This window comes from Ovis aries, chromosome 21 (assembly GCF_016772045.2).
Source record: "Ovis aries strain OAR_USU_Benz2616 breed Rambouillet chromosome 21, ARS-UI_Ramb_v3.0, whole genome shotgun sequence".
In the NCBI taxonomy this organism is placed as follows: Eukaryota; Metazoa; Chordata; class Mammalia; order Artiodactyla; family Bovidae; genus Ovis; species Ovis aries.
Window position 1 is genome coordinate 5,699,271 of NC_056074.1, and position 20,436 is coordinate 5,719,706.

The following is a 20,436-nucleotide window of genomic DNA, read 5'->3' on the forward strand; positions in this document are numbered from 1 at the left end:
AGATTCTTTCAATCTCCCTACAACATAGCTAAGTAAATTTCTAATTTTGAAAATCCTGTTCTGTTTTTGGAAAGCTCTCATTTTTAGGAAGTTATTTCTTGTTTGAAATAGATTCCAGAGCCCACATTCTTAACTACTAAATCAAACTGGCTAGTGGCATGGCTTCTCTGTATCCCATTTAAAACTGGAAATTGAAATTAAATGTGGTGCTCCTGGGGTATGCAATCTGTATTGGCTAAGTGGAAGTCTTATCTTTGCTCAAAATATTACATACAATATTATTTAGGATCCAATTACCTTGATTGTTTGCTGTGTGCTTAGTTGCTCAGTCATGTCTGACTCTTTTGACCCCATGAACTGGAATCTGCCAGGCTACTCTGTACATGGAATTCTCCAGGCAAGAATACTGGAGTGGGTAGCCATTTCCTTCTCCAGGGGATCGTCCTGACCCAGGAATCAAACCATGGTCTCCTGCACTGCAGGCAGATTCTTTACCAACTGAGCTTCAAGGGAAGCCCAGTTAGCTTGATTATGCATGCCTTTAGCTTAACCTAGTTTTTATTCTTTTTGCCTGTGTATTAGATTTTTTTCCATCAATATTTATAAGCATTTCTATTGCCTGACACCCTAGAAAAGAATATTTCATATACACCAAACTCAATTATTTTTCAGTGATTAAATGGATTTTTTAAATACATTATTTTTTTTCCCTAGGAGATCAGTGTGGCGTGGCAATTAAGAGCTTACATCACTTACTAGCTGTAGGACCTTGCCAGATAGTTTGTCCTTTCTTGTTTATCCGTTACATGGGATTAATAATGGAATATCCATATGATAGAGTTGTCTCATAGGTTTAAATAAGTGAATGCAGCAATGTAGGCAGAATATAGATATACTGAATAAATGTTAGCAGGAAAAAATTATACTTGCACTAATACAAATACCTGTGTAAGGAAGAAACTGCACATTTAATTGGTTGAACAATAATTTTTTTTTTTATAAACACACATTTTTTTTTTCAAGAGCCCAGATTTTCCTATCAGCAAAGTAATCTGGTGAATGTGTAATGAAAATTGCTTAGCAGATCAGAGAATATTCCTTGAAAGGGCAACAATCTTTATAATGTTGTTAGACCTCAAAAGGGCAATCGATTTTAATGATAAAGGTTTATCTGAGGACTTTAAAACCAACCTTCTCCTAAGGAATTTTCTTTTCCTCATTTTTAATACACTTTTATAGGAGATGGCTATTTTTACAATGCATTTAAAGATATTTCAATTCAGAAGACGTTCAGAAAAAAATATTGACAAGCCAAAAATGTTTCCTTTTTCCAGACATAAATGTAACTGGACGTTTCTTTCTTCATTTTCCTTTGAAGAGCTCATCAGGAGGAGAGATATACTGCCATTCTCACTTACTGATAAAAGGGATATTAGAGCGAAAAGCAATTATGAATGTCACAGAGTCTCAGCCCAGAGCCTCACCCAACTCCTTTGAAAGGCACACGGAGGGAACAGGGAACGCATTGTAAATGAGATTTGGCACCTTAGCTTCTCAATTTTAAGACCGTGAGCACTCCCACTGGCTTTAGCTCTAGGAAGTGTTGCCTGGGTGGTAATTGTATTTTACATTTTATTTACATAAGAGGCAAAATATAATGTAAGAATTCTGGAAAAGAAAGGGGGAGGTCCTCCTCAGATGTGTGGATGATAGTGAGAGCCAAATAATAGTAAATACTAATAACTGAGCCAGCTGGACTTTTCAGACCATATTTTATTATTATACATAAATGATACCTGAGTTATTCTTTTAAACAGAGCTTTCTGCCATTTGGGACTACTTTTTGGCATGAGTTGATTATAGAGCGTGATTTATATTCTGCTTAAATCATTTTTTTCAGAAACTTTAAAAGGAATGGCTTTCTATGAATGTGTTTCTAAAAACATTTGTTCTTTAAACCCAAGGAACACAGTGAGCAGCCTTTGTCAACAAATTCAGTGAACCAGAGGCATTGTCAGCTTCATAGGAATTAAAAGTCAAGAAGTTAACCTGGAGCAGACAAATACTTATGAGATGAGGCTTATTGTGTTGGTTTATCTTTCTTCTACTATGCCCTGAGGAGAAGGAAATTAAAAATATACTGTTGAAGGTATTTATGCAACATAGTGAAGTGTTAGAAGTTGCTGGTTCCCAAGAACCTTCTCTTTTAGAAGCACTTGTACTGAGGTTTCCTTTTACCCACTCTTGTGTGGAAGGGAGGAGAGGCTTGTGGGATTTTCTTCCTGGGGAGAGGCACGTGCCCTTCTTAGAATGTCAGATGGAAACTTGGCAAAGCCACGTGAAAGGAAGGCCTAGAAGCTGTAGGTTAAGCCAAAAGTAGTACAGCATCACTGATTCAACAGACGTGAATGTGAGCAAACTCTGGGAGATAGAGGACAGAGGAGCCTGGTGTGCTGCTGTCCATTGGGTCGCAGAGTTGGACATGACTTAGCAATTGAAAAATGGTAACAACAGGAGAATATGGGCTTCCAGGTGGTTCTAGTGCTAAAGAATCCACCTGCCAATGCGGGAGATACAAGAGACACCAGTTCCATCCCTGGATTGGGAAGATCCTTTGGAGTAGGAAATGGCAACCCACTACAGTATTCCTGCCTGGGAAATCCCATGGGCAGAGGAGCCTGGAGGACTACAGTCCGTAGGGTCACAAAGAATCAGACACAACTGAGCACACACAGACTCACGCATATAAAACCTTCGGTAAAAGGGAGAAAGTCAGGTGATAGCTGAAGTTGTAGTTGAACAGTAGAAAATCCCAGTGTTTGTTGCAGCCTACCTCCATTATGCATCTGTGAGTTAGAATACGAAAGAGGAAAGAAAATACAGCAGGGTGATATATATCTAGGTAAATTGTAGTGTTTTTGAAGATAGGATTATTTCCTTTTTAAAAGCTTTCTAATTTGTGTGGGGGTAGGGTGATATATCCTAGGTAAATTGTAGTGTTTTTGAAGATAGGATTATTTCCTTTTTAAAAGCTTTCTAATTTGTGTGGGGGTATAGCAAACACCCTCTTCCAACAACACAGGAGAAGACTCTACACATGGATATCACTAGATGGTCAACACAGAAATCAGATTGATTATATTCTGTGCAGCCAAAGATGGAGAAGCTCTATACAGTCAACAAAAACAAGACCAGGAGCTGACTGTGGCTCAGACCATGAACTCCTTATTGCCAAATTCAGACTTAAATTGAAGAAAGTAGGAAAACCGCTAGACCATTCAGGTATGACCTAAATCAAATCCCTTATGATTATACAGTGGAAGTGAGAAATAGATTTAAGGGCTTAGATCTGATAGATAGAGTGCCTGATGAACTATGGACAGAGGTTCGTGACATTGTGCAGGAGACAGGGATCAAGACCATCCCCATGGAAAAGAAATTCAAAAAAGCAAAATGGCTGTCTGGGGAGGCCTTACAAATAGCTGTGCAGAGAAGAGAGGCAAAAAGCAAAGGAGAAAAGGAAAGATATAGGCATCTAAATGCAGAGTTCCAAAGAATAGCAAGAAGAGATAAGAAAGCCTTCTTCAGCGATCAATGCAAAGAAATAGAGGAAAACAACAGACTGAGAAAGACTAGAGATCTCTTCAAGAAAATTAGAGATACCAAGGGAACACTTCATGCAAAGATGGGCTCGATAAAGGACAGAAATGGTCTGGACCTAACAGAAGCAGAAGATATTAAGAAGAGGTGGCAAGAATACACGGAAGAACTGTACAAAAAAGATCTTCACTACCCAGATAGTCATGATGCTGTGATCACTAATCTAGAACCAGACATCTTGGAATGTGAAGTCAAGTGGGCCTTAGAAAGCATCACTACGAACAAAGCTAGTGGAGGTGATGGAATTCTAATTGAGCTATTTCAAATCCTGAAAGATGATGCTGTGAAAGTGCTGCATTCAATATGCCAGCAAATTTGGAAAACTCAGCAGTGGCCACAGGACTGGAAAAGGTCAGTTTTCATTCCAATCCCAAAGAAAGGCAATGCCAAAGAATGCTCAAACTACCGCACAATTGCACTCATCTCACATGCTAGTAAAGTAATGCTCAAAATTCTCCAAGCCAGGCTTCAGCAATACATGAACCGTGAACTCCCTGACATTCAAGCTGGTTTTAGAAAAGGCAGAGGAACCAGAGATCAAATTACCAACATTCACTGGATCATGGAAAAAGCAACAGAGTTCCAGAAAAACAGCTATTTCTGCTTTATTGACTATGCCAAAGCCTTTGACTGTGTGGATCACAATAAACTGTGGAAAATTCTTCAAGAGATGGGAATACCAGGCGACCTGACCTGCCTCTTGAGAAATCTGTTTGCAGGTCAGGAAGCAACTGTTAGAACTGGACATGGAACAACAGACTGGTTCCAAATAGGAAAAGGAGTACGTCAAGGCTGTATATTGTCACCCTGCTTATTTAACTTATATGCAGAGTACATCATGAGAAACACTGGACTGGAAGAAACACAAGCTGGAATCAAGATTGCCGGGAGAACTATCAATAACCTCAGATATGCAGATGATACCACCCTTATGGCAGAAAGTGAAGAGGAACTAAAAGCCTCTTGATGAAAGTGAAAGAGGAGAGCAAAAAAGTTAGCCTAAAGCTCAACATTCAGAAAACGAAGATCATGGCATCTGGTCCCATCACTTCATGGGAAATAGATGGGGAAACAGTGGAAACGGTGTCAGACTTTATTTTGTGGGGCTCCAGAATCACTGCAGATGGTGACTGCAGCCATGAAATTAAAAGACACTTACTCCTTGGAAGAAAAGTTATGACCAACGTAGATAGCATATTCAAAAGCAGAGACATTACTTTGCTGACTAAGGTCCGTCTAGTCAAGGCTATGGTTTTTCCTGTGGTCATGTATGGATGTGAGAGTTGGACTGTGAAGAGGGCTGAGCACCGAAGAATTGATGCTTTTGAACTGTGGTGTTGGAGAAGACTCTTGAGAGTCCCTTGGACTGCAAGGAGATCCAACCAGTCCATTCTAAAGGAGATCAACCCTGGGATTTCTTTGGAAGGAATGATGCTAAAGCTGAACACCAGTACTTTGGCCACCTCATGCGAAAAGTTGACTCATTGGAAAAGACTCTGATGCTGGGAGGGATTGGGGGCAGGAGGAGAAGGGGACGACCCAGGATGAGATGGCTGGATGGCATCACGGACTCGATGGACGTGAGTCTGAGTGAACTCTGGGAGATGGTGATGGACAGGGAGGCCTGGCGTGCTGCGATTCATGGAGTCGCAAAGAGTCGGACACGACTGAGCGACTGAACTGAACTGAACTGATAGCCGATTCACAATGTTGTGGTAGGTTCAGGTACACAGCAAAGAGACTCAGCCATACATATACATATATCCATTCTCCTCCAAACACCTCTTCCATCCAGGCTGCCACATAGCACTGAGCAGAGTTCCATGTGCTATACAGTAGGTCCTTGTTGGTTAGGATAGGACTATTTCTTACTGATCTTTATCTGTGAAACTCCTTTCACAAGTCATCATTCGCTCAGTATTTGCCAGATTACATGGAATTGCGTTAATTTGCCTTTATGTAGAAATTTGTTGTACTTCTAGGCCCTTACAATTTTCTTCAAACAGTAAAGTATTGCAGACAACAATAAAAATAATCTGTGTATTTGTTTAAATGTCACTTGGCTTGCCATTCTGGGCCTGTCACTTACATTTAGTGTTGTTTAGATACTAAGTTATTATGGCAACTAGAATATCAATTCATGTGCCAGAGGAATTAACTTTGAAGTCTTGACTATTCTGGTTGTATTGTAGACTGGCATATTTTTATTGGAGATTTTTGTGTGCCCCTGTGGCTAGAAATTCTTTGGATCATGGGAGAAAATTTTTCATCTCTTTGTCTTCTTTCACTTTTTGGTTTTTAATTTTTCACTTAAATATATAGAGTGAGTAAAATTCCTGAGAAAGTAAGTCTTTGTTATATACAATCCAAAGTCCCCTTCCATAATATTTTTAGGTTTTCCATATGTTAATAAATATAGTGTTCTATACAACTATGACCTGTAGATATGCGTGTATTTTTCTCATTTCTAATTTCCTATTCATAGGATTTATTTTCATTCTTAGGTAAAAATGATTTTTTATGTAATAATCCCTAAATTCTTGTGATTTATTTACATTTGTTATTTTATCCTGAAAGACAGGTAGGTGTGGGAACTGAGATTATGGGGTGTTTTCTGTCATAAGTTTGCCACATACATAGATAGATGTAAGTAATATATACAAGACATTTTCATGTACATATATGGATTTTTACTGTGTGTGTGTGTGTGTGTGTGTGTGTTTGTGCGTGCGTGCATGCATGCTCAGTTGTGTCTGACTCTTTGCGAACCCTGAACTGTATCCTGCCAGGCTCCTCTGTCCATGGGATTCTCCAGACAAGAATACTGCAGTGGGTTGCCGTGCCCTTCCCCAGGGGATTTTCCTGACCGAGGGGTCAAACCCACATCTCCAACACTGGCAGGTGGATTCTTTACCACTGAGCCACCAGGGAAGCTCAATTTATGCTACAAGCTACACTTATTAATGAATTTTTAATCTTCTAAACTGTGAGTTTACTTTCTCCCCATTTTGAGGATAGAAATCCTGAACTTCAGACCTAATACTTTCTCATGTAATTTTAACCTAGGTTTTTTCCTGGGGCCTTATTTATAATAACAAATGGTTCTGGCTGGAGGTACAGGGTAAGAAGGTTGGGGAGGAAGGAGAAGGAATAAGGGCTAAGTTTGTTATAAGAAATATTTCCAGTATATCAGTGTTTTTCTGAAATGTGGAATAATCCTTTTATCCCACACTGCCATTTTAGTAAATCCTGAGAGCAGAGGAAATAGTAACAAATATTGGATGCTTACATATTTTTTCCTTCCCAAGAGATCAAAGCCCTTTCCTTTATAAACCTGTTAAGTAGAGGATAACAGGTACTATCTTTCTTTCAGCTGAGGAAGGTTATTAGAATGACCTATTTTACTTTGCACACTTAAGGAAAGTTTGAATCTTGATCCTAGGTCCTTAGATTCCAAGGCTTTGTTTTGCCAGCCACACAGAGTCCCTGGCAGGATACTTAATTCCAGGGCTTACTACAAAATGAAAATGCAGGGCCCCTTGATAATAAATTGTTAAGCATTTGAAGATGATGGCAACAGAGCACTTAATCAGTTACAATGTGTCTCTAAGAGTTGGAGAAGGCAATGGCACCCCACTTCAGTACTCTTGCCTGGAAAATCCCATGGACGGGAGAACCCTGGTAGGCTGCAGTCTGTGGGGTCCCTAAGAGTCGGACATGACTGAGTGACTTCACTTTCACTTTTCACTTTCATGCATTGGAGAAGGAAATGGCAACCCACTCCAGTGTTCTTGCCTGGAGAATCCCAGGGACAGGGGAGCCTGGTGGTCTGCCATCTATGGAGTTGCACAGAGTTGGACATGACTGAATTGACTTAGCAACAGCAGCCGCTCTAAGAGTAGGAGCCTGTGAGACCACACGGGTCATACATCCATTATGTTGCTCCGGTCAAGCTGAAGGATGCAAATACATTCAGGCATCCAAAGCAGGAGCCCAGGAAAGAATGCAAAGGCAAGTTTCTAGCAAGAAGCTGGCTAGAGCAGACAAAGGCCGAGAATAGAAGATTTGGTTGGGTGAATATCCAGATGTTTATAGTCTCCCTGAGGTATACTGAGTCCTTAGCTTAGAAAAACGCTCTACTTTCAGAGGATGCTGAGATAGGCTTGACTTTCTTGATGACTTAGGTTAGGATGGACTCAGTTCAGGGCAGGACTGAGATCTCAGGTTGGACTTCACAGTACTCAAGGGTGAAGAGGGATAGTCTTAGCTGCACACTAATTTAGTGCTGTTCCCTGCAAAGGTGAATGTGCACACATGGTTTATTTTATTAAATGCCATTTGTGACAGTCTAGACATCTTTACTGAAGTCAGAATGAGTTCAAACTAACTTCTCTGTTAAAACCGGATGACTCCTTAATCAAATGTTTCAACAGACGCCGCAAAAATTGTTTATATACTTCTAGAATTTATTAATCCATTCAATGAATATTTATTAACACATTACGAATTACAGGCCCTGTTTTAAACACAAGACAAATCTTTGATCTTAAGTAGTGTACATTCTAGTAGATTCCACAGAATCCGGTGAATTCCAGTGGGTTTTGAAATATTGAATTTGGGTGTATTTTGTTATTTTCTTAAGCTTTTTGTTTTTTTGTACTTGAAGCAAAGTGAAAGGAATGGCCAGTAATTAGGTATTATATTGTTTTCTATAAAGAAAAGGAGCATTTTGTATGTTATAGAATACTAGGTAAAAGATAGATTCCTTTTGGGACTTTTTCCTCTACTTTAAAAAAAGGATTAAAATCACTAAAAGCATAAAGGTCTCATAAGCTACACTGCCTTTGTTAGAAATTTGTAACTTGCAATTAAAGTCGAGATGATTTTGTGACACTCCTTTTGGGAGGCATGGTGTTTTGTTGTATTTAACTTTTACCAGAAAATGTTCTTGTGAGTTCTGTGTTTTAATCTGGTAAGATTTATTCTGTGTACCATATTACTTTCAATGACTCTGTCACAACAAGGCATTAAAAACTTAATAATATAACTGAAGTATTTCTTGAGGCAAAATGGAGAAATAGAAGGAAACCTGTTTCGTGGAAACGCTGTTGAGTGCATCTTGAAATCCTTATGAGTGCAAAAACAATACTGTCCACAACCACATATTTTGATACACCATAAAATCCTTGATTTCTCCTGATTGAGGAACACTAGACATTCCCACAGATACTTCAAATCTCTTTTGAAACATAATACTTGAAAAAAATTAGTAATAAGCATTCTTATTCCCACAGTCTGTGTACCTCCATCCCCGACTGTATCACTGTCTTAACTTGGCAAGACTTTCTGCTTCCAATTGACTAACATCTTTTTCTTTCCTTTTTCATTTTCAAATGATTTTTCATTTAATTTTGAGAGATACAACAATATAAGAATGTTACTTTTAACTTTTAAATGCACTTGCCATATTTAAAAAATTATGTAGTTATTATTTGCTTCAAAAAATTAATTCACTAGAAATACATTGAAAACTCAAAACATGGAAGAAACTTGCTGGAGAGTTGAAGAGATTGGCAGTGAGTATGGTTATAAGGGGAATATATAATGCACAAGATATTAACCCTTCTACTAGTTTGGGAATAAACAGTGTATTTTGTTCATTGTAATCTCTCATACTGGAATTCCATTTCCCTCTCCTGTAACATTGGGATCTCCATATCCTTCAGTTGCTTATCCCACAAAGCCCTTTCCAGAATGTCATAATCAGAGTTCATCATCTCTGTATACTCTTTAGAGGTCATTACACATCTATATTAGCATCTTCCCTGGTGGCTCAGAGGTTAAAGCGTCTGCCTCCAATGCAGGAGACATGGGTTCGATCTCTGGCTTGGGAAGATCCCTTGGAGAAGGAAATGGTAACTCACTCCAGTATTCTTGCCTGCAGAATCCCATGGATGGAGAAGCCTGGTAGGCTACAGTCCACGAGGTCACAAAGAGTTGGACACAACTGAGCGACTTCACATACTTACACATCTATATAGCATTACTGATTTGGGGTTTTTGTTGCTGTTCTTGCTTTCATATCTAATTATACCCATTAAATTTGTGGCATGGCTATTCAGTTTAGATTAATTAAAGTGAAATAATATGATAAATTCAATTTTTGCCTGTACTACCACATTTCAACAGCTACATGTAGCCCATGGCTGGACAACACAGATTTAGATAATTTCCACCATCACATAAAATTATTTTGGATGGCAGTACACTAAACTGTAAGCTTCTTGAAGGCAGAGGCTATATCATTTAAATTAATCAGTTCCAAAACTTAAATAATAATCAGTGTGAAAGAGGTATATCTCAGTGGGGATGTAGGGCAATGAGGAAGATCAGGATTATTTGGCAGGTAGAAAGGAGAGCTGTGCATTTTTTAAAGCATTACTTCAAATGAGCTTTGTTATTGCACTGAACTCTAAAAAAAGGCAGGTATATTAGGTCTGCTGAAATACATATAGATACTAGGGATTCAAATAAATCATCGAGACCACATATTGAACTCAGTTTTAACGAATGTTGTCACAGTGAAGTAACTGGATTAAAAGATGATATTTGAATTTATCTATCAATCCAATGTCTATATTTAATGTGCATTACTATTTTAGGGGCTTGAAATATATTTTTAAAGAGATATTTTATTTAAGATTGCATGTTCTAAGCAGTTCTGCACTTCGGTTCAGTTCAGTGGCTCGGTTGTGTCCAACTCTCTGTGACCCCATGGACTGCAGCACGCCAGGCTTCCCTGCCCATCACCAACTTCCTTAGCTCTCTGCACTATCCCATAGTTCTGCACTAGTACCAAAAAAATGAACACTCCTAGTTTTCACTAATACAATGAAAAGGTAAGTTTATTGCATTTCATTGCACTTTAAAAATAACATACAATTATTGGCTAGCTAGAAATATACTACTTCCTTTTCTAGATATATACAGTCATGCTGAGCCATATAGTTGTATTCATTGCATACTTAGGCCTTTGATTTTAGAATATTGTTCATAAGTAGAATGGAAATTCTGCAGGGAGAGCAAGCCTGGTCCATGGGAAGAGCATGGCCTTTGTCTGACTTGACCACTGACTGACAGTGTGGTCTTGGGCAGATTACCTAACGGCTCTGAATGTTTTCGCTCATTCTAAGATGAGGAAACTGATCTTTTTTTATTCTAATTTTTATTGGAGTATAGCTACTTTACAATGTTATGTTAGTTTCTGCTGTACAGCAAAGTGAGTTAGCTATATGTATATCTATATTCCCTCTTTCTTGAATTTCCTTCAAGGCCACCAATCTTTACCACACTCATGTATTATGAAGTTTGCGGAAATAGATTAAATAGATTAAAGCAGCAAGCACCGGTCTGGCATGTACTACTTCTCCTTTTAAAACTAAGTTCAAAACCTGCCAGTGTCCTACCTTTTGATCGCCTCAGTATCTTTACCACCTAATTTATACAAAGGGCTTCCTTGGTGGCTCAGAGGGTAAAGAATCTGCCTGCAATGCAGGAGATCCAGGTTCAATCCCTGGATCAGGAAGGTGCCCTGGAAAAGGGAATGGGTACCCCAGAATTCTTGCCTGGAGAATTCCATGGACAGAGGAGCCTGGTGGGCTACAGTCCATGGGATCACAAAGAGTTAGATATCTCTGACTGACTAACACATAGTGTTTATACAAAAACCCCAAGATTCTGTGCTTAATTTTTTTTTCTGATGAATGGTAATTTTTGTTTGTTTATCATTGTCTGTCTGTAGATCTTTTCTCTTTAGTACGTGTTCCTTCAATGGCAATAATTATATTCTGAGACAAAGAAAATACCACTTTAATGGGCATAGACATAGGCAACCTATGCCATTAAACTTGAGAACAGCTTAAAATAACATAAAAGCTCTCCAAATTAAAAGGGGTTTTAGAAAATTTTGTGCTACTTTATATACCAGGAACAACATTGTTTATTTGATTGGACTGGCCTGAAGATTTGTAATGCTGGGAAAGATTGAGGGCAGGAGGAGAAAGGGAAGACAGAAGATGAAATGGTTGGATGGCATCACTGACTCAATGGACATGGGTTTGGGTGGACTCCAGGAGTTGGTGATGGACAGGGAGGCCTGGCGTGCTGCAGTTCATGGGGTAGCAAAGAGTCGGACACAACTGAGAGACTGAACTGAACTGAACTGAAGATTTGTACTCCATGGCAACAACATTTATCCTAATAAGGACCATTTGTACGTGGGGTAATGTTCAACCTGAATGCTGTTATGATTTAGGAGAAGGAATAAATTACATTCCCTTGCCTGATGTTCAGCAGCCCCTTCTCTCTCTCTTTCTCTCTCACTCTCTCTCTGTCTCTTACACACACACAGACACACCACACTCTATCTGACCTAATTTCCAGGCTTTTGCTCATATTGAACTCCTTTCTTTGATGTCTCCTTCTTTAACCAACTTATTTGCTTTGCATGACATAGGTTTTTGGAATGAGGGAGGTCAAGTTTTTGAATACGATGCCATTCCTTTCTCCAAGGGATCCTCCTAACCCAGGAATTGAACCCAGGTCTCTTGCATTGCAGAAGGAGTCTTTACCATCTGAGCCACCAGGGAAGCCCCATGCTTTGACTACTACTGACTGAATCTCTGACCTACACAATATGGGTTTCTCATCTGTAAAATGGGAATAAAAACACCTTGTATGTTACTTTGAAGTTTAAGCGGGAAATTCATTGTTATTGTTTAGTTATTTAGTTATGTTAGTTATTTAGTCACTAAGTCGTGTCTGACTCTTTTGCGACCCTGTGAACTTTAGCCCACCAGGCTCCTCTGTTCATGGGATTCTCCAAGCAAGAATACTGGAGTGAGTTTCCATTTCCTTCAAGGGATCCTCCCAACCCAGAGATATGACCCGTGTCTCCTGCATTGGCAGGCGGGTTCTTTGCCACTGAGCGAGCCACCAGAGAAACTCAAGTAGGAAATAGATGTTTACAAATTTTCTGACATAGTTTCTTAGTAAATATTGATCTGTCCATCCTTTATCTTTTTCAAGTGAAAGTTTTGAAGATCTAGTGATCCAGTGAGTTAGCATGCTGTATAGTAAGAGGTGAAGAGCATAGAATTTGAGTCAAACCTGGGTTCAAATCTTGGCTCTGCCACTTACTTGCTGCGATATTACTTAATCTGTTAAAATAGTTTCTTAATTGATAAATAGTTATTCCTATTTACAGTAGTTGTTGTGAGGATAATATGAAATGAATATAAATTGCTTTGGACTGGATCTCATACTTACTATACGTTACTAAGCTGTCATTAAATCACTCCACTCAAATCATCACCTGTGGTCTGAGTTATGTTTAGCTTCTCTAAAGATATCTTCTAAACTGGATCTTAAGATTCTGAAGGGTTAGGAGCCATGTTTGAGTATTTGAACTCGGTAGTACCACGTAGGCTCATGCCAATTTCATTATGCCAGTTTGTTCAATTTATGGCCAATAGAAAACCTGCTCCAGATTTTTGGCCTGTCCACCTGTCAGTCACTACCCTCAGGGTAGTCAATAGGAGCAGCAAGTTTGGGTAACTCATTATTTATAATCAAAGCTGTACCAAAGTATCAGATTTTCTAAGTAGAATGGCACAGCAATTGTATTATGTGACTAGAACTTTATAAAGAATTACATACTTCTCTCATACTTGTACAGTATCTGTGCATTTCTTCCATACTTAGACCATATTTACATTACTTCAAAAAAATGTGTGTGTGGCCTACCCTGGATTTTATGTAATGTAATTCACTACTTAGAAGCTCATTACATGTACTATGTATTCTCTGATGATTAGTTATGGGAAGAAAGTAAAATAAAGTGAGGAGTGAAAAGGAATTGAACATAAGCATAAGGAGAAAATGAGAGAATGATCAAGTTGAGTAGATGGTACATTCCACCAAAGACTGACTTAGTCATTGCTTTCCTAACTTTCATATGTTAGATCTATTTCATACCATTATTCTTGTTATAGTCTTTGTTGTTTTAAGAGATTATCTTTGTGAAAATCATTTATATAATTATTGTAGCTGTGGTAAACTTAAAGATGTACTTTTTAAATATACTAAAATTATTTGGGTAATTTAAAACATGAAGGTTTAGGGTTAGGGTTAGCATGAAGGTTAATTTTAAAACACTCTTAGCCAACCAAGAAAAATAATTTTGGAAACTAAAATTTTAATACTTTCAAAATCAAAATAAATATTTCAATGCTTTTCAAAGTCTTAGTTTTTTCTTCAAGATTTACTTATGCAAAAGAAAAAAAAACTCATATAAATATATTTGATGCACTATCCCTATGAAGTAGATCTTACTTAACTCCTTTTGATAAAAAATACAGAACAGAGAAAGTTGAAGACTTATCTTAAATCTCACAAAATATGAAATAATCAGAGTGGGATTTTAGGGTTTTATGTTTTCCTTCCTGATTCATTATTGTGAGGCTTTTCTGTGGTTCTTGTTTATGGAGAAATTGAAAAGTAAACAGGTTTAGGGTCTGATGAAGTGTATTAATTTTTTTCAGACCATAGGAGATGCATATTTCCAGTTTCTGTTATTGTGTTTGTTTAACATTTCTCTGTGAATCAGCCAGGTTATTGTGTCTCGTCTTAGCCAAATCAAATATGAACCCTGTACTTTTCCATTTGTGTTTGAAACTATGGTGAAAGTACTCATATTATAGTGTTTATTGAAGTGAAAACTTCTATGTGATTGTATAAATGCTTAATAGACTTGAAATAAAAGCTGTCAAATTCAATAATATTTGGAAAGATTGCATGCCTCTTCCCTACCATGTATTTATGGCATATCTTGGGGGAGGGCCAAATTTTTAAATTTAGTTCTATTGTAATGAATTTGCTAAGATTTTTAAGATTTCTCAATTACTGTTATATAAGATATATGAGAAGCACTTCTTGAATAAATGGTAGTGGAAGTCAACAAGAAAAAAGGTTATTTTATTATACTGTGCCTCTGATTTCAATTTCCTTTTTATCTCTTTGTTTTTATTTTTTTATGAATTTTAGAGGGCTGCTGAAGTATCAAACTAATTTAGATACCCACCCTCCTGGCTGCATTAATCTTAATGGAACGCACTTCCAGAATACTCATTTACCAGAGCATCTCTCAGATCATTTTCATGAATCTTTTCCTGGAGGATTTTCAAAGCCTGATGAACTTACCCAGAACACATTTGTGAAGATTTGTATGGAAGAGCCCAGGTTCCAAGCTAATTTTCCACAGGTCAGATTAGTCCTATGTCTTTATTGATCTCTGCAAAGTCCATGTTCCCATAAAAAATTGATCAACATTACATTTAAACGTGTTTTTAAAGGTAATAAGGCAATTATTCCTACAGAAGAGAATGTTTCAGGCTGTTTCAGTAGCAGATTCGTATGTATTGTTATATAATAGGCAGCCTACCGTTCAATGAGATAGACCTATGATATTACAGAATATAGAAAATTCCTGTTTAATTCATCATATGATCTTTGCAAATTGTGGCACTGGTGCTTGCCGTAAGAATGGTGGCAAAGATACATTCCTTATGCATTGAGAAAAGTAGGTTGAATAAGAAAAATAATAGTGAAAAATCTAGTATTACTACTAATAATTATTATAGTATAGTATAATATTATGTATAACACTAAGCTGTAAAATAAATTTATTGAATGCTTAGTATCATCTGCTAGGGGCTGTGCTAAAATATATTGTATGCTTTTTTAATATTCATGAGAACTCTTTGAAGCAATTACCATCATCCTTAATTTTCTGATGAGGAAATTATGGTATAATATTATTATGGTATAATATTATGTATAATATTATAAATACTGAGTTGTTATATCAGTTTATTGAATGCTTGATATTATCTTCTTGGGGCTGTGCTAAAAGACATTATATGCATTTTTTAAATATTCACAATAACTCTTTGAAGCAATTATTGTCAGCCTTAATTTTCTGATGAGGAAATTGCGGCTTAAATATGTAAATATACTCTGACCAACCTCTATAAACTAACATGTAGGAGAAGATTACAAAATCAAATTATCTTGCTCTTAGAAAACTTCTTCCCTACATAGCCAACTAGTAGTTTGATAAGAGTCATAATCTTCGCTTGAGGTGTGGGAGCTGCCTACATGGATATTACACCCTGTATTTTGTTTGTTTGTTTTTTTTTTAATTTTTTTTAAATTTTAATATCTTTAATTCTTACATGCGTTCCCAAACATGAAACCCCTCCCACCTCCCTCCCATAACATCTCTCTGGGTCATCCCCATGCACCAGCCCCAAGCATGCTGTATCCTGCGTCAGACATAGACTGGCGATTCAATTCTTACATGATAGTATACATGTTAGAATGTCATTCTCCCAAATCATCCCACCCTCCCCCTCTCCCTCTGAGTCCAAAGGTCCGTTATACACATCTGTGTCTCTTTCCCTGTCTTGCATACAGGGTCGTCATTGCCATCTTCCTAAATTCCATATATATGTGTTAGTATACTGTATTGGTGTTTTTCTTTCTGGCTTACTTCACTCTGTATAATCGGCTCCAGTTTCATCCATCTCATCAGAACTGATTCAAATGAATTCTTTTTTGTGTCTGTACCAAATGAAAATCGGGAAATAGTGAAATTGAATGTCTGTTTTAAGAAGAAAGTGGAGTCAAAAGATAGTGATTTGTAGATGCCTTTGGAATGAGTGTGTTAGTCTTGTTTTCTTATTAGTAACAATCCCCTAGATTTATTTTAAGCCTTACAATCTTCAGAGCTTTTCTGGCTTCACACAATCCTTTAGGTTAGGGAAGGCAGGTATTGTGAGTCCCACTTTACTTGTGTGATGCCCAGAGGCTAAGCGACCATCCCAAAGTTGCAGAGTTTGTCCTGTGATGCTTACTCTGCACACAGTTCCTAACTGTTGGGTTGGCCAAAAAATTCATTTGGGTTTTTCTATAAGATGGGAATGCAAAAATCTGAATAAACTTTATGGCCAACCCAACAAATGTGAGGAGCAGGCATGATTTGCATGGAAGGAAGGACCTTCTGGAATAACTCTATAGATTAGGTTTTAAAAGGTGACCATGAAAATACATTTGGGTTGGGGACCTCAAAGTGTTGAGGGAGATAAAGTGTGTGGTTGTAGGAGAAAGGTTGACCACACAGGCTATGCAGTTATCCTGGGATCAGGGTTATGCCTCCAGCATACATGCAAAATAGTTATGGTTTCCAAATTCTAAATAGTATCTTCTGTTCATATTATATTATGTAAAAGTAAATTGTGGACGACACATGTGGTATGCCCATGTTTAAAAATATGTACATATTCATATTTCACATTGGTTATTCGTTTTGTATATGTGTATTATATGTGCATATTGTGCGCATTAAAAATACCCAGGGTTCTCATTTTTTTAAACAAATATTGGACTGGTACATTTTTTACTAAAATACTCCAGATTTACTTCTCTTTCTTCTTTTAGAGAAAGATATTGTATATATGCAACTTATATTTCTTGTGGGCCCAGATGGATATATGAAACAATAAACTACCTGTTAACGGTAGTTATACCCTTGATAGTGGCAAGATAATTTGGTTTTGTATTCTTCTTCTCCTCATCAGAAAATTAAGGCTGACCATAATTGCTTCAAAGAGTTATTGTGAATATTAAAAAATGCACATAATGTATTTTAGCACAGCCCCAAGCAGATAATATCAAGCATTCAATAAACTGATATAACAACTCAGTATTTATAATATTATAGGATAGGGTAGGGTCCTGACATTACTTTCCCTTCTATTTTATACTTTACTCTTATTTCAATAAGTTGCAGTGAGCATCTGTTGCTTTTTACTCATTTTTCTTTACACTTTGTTATTTCAAATACAGATTAAATTATCATTGCTGTATTATTACTGTAATGTGTCAAATAAGCAGTGAGGCAGGATATAAAGAGTCCTATAACACAAGTATTTCTTAAAGTGTATTTCAAAAATTCTCCATTAGACCTGGCTTTGGATTTCTGGACCTTTGTGCCTATATTGTGCTGAAAGGCTTTACAGGTGTATCCGGAGCAATAAGCCAGTCACCATCATCTCAGTCACAAGTCATCCATCAGATGTCATGGAAATCCGAATGGTCAAAGAAAATTTTAAAGCAAGACCTGGCCAGGTGAGTCAATGTCCAGCAACTTTTAAAATACCCTTATTCTGTTTTTTTCAAAATTAGCATTATTAAGATATTTGAACTTCTTTCTTGGTCATTTAAAAGTTGTTTGTTGTTTTCTAGTATATTATTCTACATTGCCCCAGTGTGTCTGCATTAGAAAACCATCCATTTACTCTCACAATGGTAAGAAACTTGTTTTTTGATTTTCTAATGTTTAGAATGAAATGAATCTTTCTCTTTGTGTGTGTGTGTGCACTCCACCTCATTCTAAAAATCATTCAGGGCTGTCACAATATCCTTAATGTTTGAGTAAACCATCTTTTTACAAGAAATATAATTACCTAGACAGAAACTTTGTAACTATTAATTATTTTCTAAAAATTTAAACTTTAGGAAATATTATGTTTAATTTATAAAATATTTTTGATTCAAAATGCAGAAAATTTCCTGAATATTTGGGCTCTTATTTTTATAAAATATGTACCAAATTATAAAATGTGCATGATTTTCTTTAGAGAAATTAAATTTAAGGAACTAGAGTACTGTGGGTTGAGATGGAAGCATAAGAAAATGTTTAGAAAAGAAAAAGCTCAGTGTAGTTGGCATCTAGGCTATGTATGGAGAAGGAAAAGGAAAATAAAGTCAGAAAAATAAAATAGAACAAATAATGCAGTAAAATCTAGCTGAATCATGGTATCATCAAATATTGTTAGCCCATTCCCTAATGTTATTTTTTGCCTTATGCAAATAGCATGAACCCATTATGAAAAAAGTAAATAATTCAGAAGCATATAGGATCACGTCATAACTCTTCCTTATTACCCCACTCCCAAGTCCTGTTCTTGAGTTTGACAAATAGTCTTACAGATATTTCCTTACATTCTTTGGCATATATAGGTGTCTGCCATTCATTTGCTGGATCCTTTGTTTTAAAGTTTTCTTTTTTCACTCACCAATAGGTCATGGACAACTTTCCATCTTACTGTATTTGTAAATGCCTCATTATTTTTAATCACTATATGTCACAGTACAAACACAGTGTAATTTATTTAATATTTTCCATTGATGATGGAGGTTAAGATTTTATTCAGTTTCTAACAAAAGTAACTGAGACTGGGGCCACAATTGAACAAATTATGGGGGGAGGTCCAGAAAAACAGCATGTTGACGTGCTAAGGTTTAGAGATGGAGTTCTCCTGGAATTGGCTGTGTTGTTTGCAGGTTGCTTCAGTCGTGTCCAGCTCTTTGTGACCCCATGGACTGTAGCCCTCCAGGTACCTCTGTCCATGGGATTTTCCAGGCAAGAATACTGGAGTGGGTTACCATGCCCTCTCCAGGAGATCTGCCCAACCCAGGATAGAACTTGTGTCTCTTATGTCTCTTGCATTGGCAGACAGTTCTTTATCACTAGCATGACCTGGAAAGCTCCTATTGGAACTGCTGTTAAATGTGATGTATTATTCAAGTTGAAAACTTGGAAACCTTGGCCAAGTTACTTCATCTTTTTTGTACATTCATTTCTTAGTGTAATATTATTATAAAAACAGTAGCTATTCACACACACCTTATGAGTTCAAATGAACTACTACAAATAAAGCACGTAGAACACAATCTGGAATGTGAAAAGTATCAAGCATATGTTAGCAAGTATTATAATTTTTATTTGCAGTGTGAATTTTCCCCTTGAGGGCACATACTTGTGAAGATGGCTAGACCAGAGACATTTGTATTTAAGGAATAACACAAACCGAGAGAAAGTGTCAAATGTTTAAAGAAAAAGCAGGAGTTATTTATCCAATCCCTTATGATTATACAGTGGATATGAGTAGATTCAAGGGGTTAGATGTGGTAGACAGCATCTGAAGAACTATGGATGGAAGTTCATAATATTGAACAGGAGGCAGTGACTAAAACCATCCCAAAGAAAAAGAAATGCAAAAAGACAAAGTGGTTGTCTGAGGAGTCTTAACAATTAGATGAGGAAAGAAGAGAAGCGAAAGGCAAGGAAGTAAAGGAAAAGTATACCAAACTGAAAACAGTCCCAGAGAATAGAAGGAGAGATAAGAAAGCCTTCTTATAAGAACAATGCAAAGAAATTGAGGAAAACGACAGAATGGGAAAGACTTTCTCTTTTTAGAGATCTCTTCCAGAAAACTGGAGATATCAAGGGAACATTTCATGCAAGGATGGGCATGATAAAGGACAGAAATGATAAGGACCTAACAGAAGCAAAAGGTATTAAGTAGAGGTGGCAAGAGTACACAGAAGAACTATACAGAAAGGTCTTAATGACCTGGATAACCATGATGGTGTGATCACTCACCTAGAACCATACATCATGGAGTGTGAAGGCAAGTGGACCTTAGGAAGCATTACTGTGCACGAAACTAGTGGAAGTAATGGAATTCCAGCTGAGCTATTTAAAATAAACTAAAGACCTATATATAGAAAACTATAAAACACTGATGAAAGAAATCAAAGAGGACACTAATAGATGGAGAAATAGACCATGTTCATGGATCGGAAGAATCA

At 37.1% G+C, this 20,436-nt stretch overlaps 1 protein-coding gene across 3 annotated transcripts in view; it reads left to right on the forward strand.

Annotated features, from left to right (window-relative positions):
• NOX4 (NADPH oxidase 4) overlaps positions 1-20,436 on the forward strand; it is a 185,104-nt gene that overhangs the window by 62,160 nt on the left and 102,508 nt on the right. For all 3 annotated transcript variants that reach the window (XM_060404224.1, XM_012101598.4, XM_027959403.3), the window contains 3 exons: positions 14,764-14,980; positions 17,743-17,907; positions 18,025-18,087. In XM_060404224.1, the coding sequence (XP_060260207.1) occupies positions 14,764-14,980; positions 17,743-17,907; positions 18,025-18,087 (445 nt within the window). The remainder of the gene's footprint in view (positions 1-14,763; positions 14,981-17,742; positions 17,908-18,024; positions 18,088-20,436) is intronic.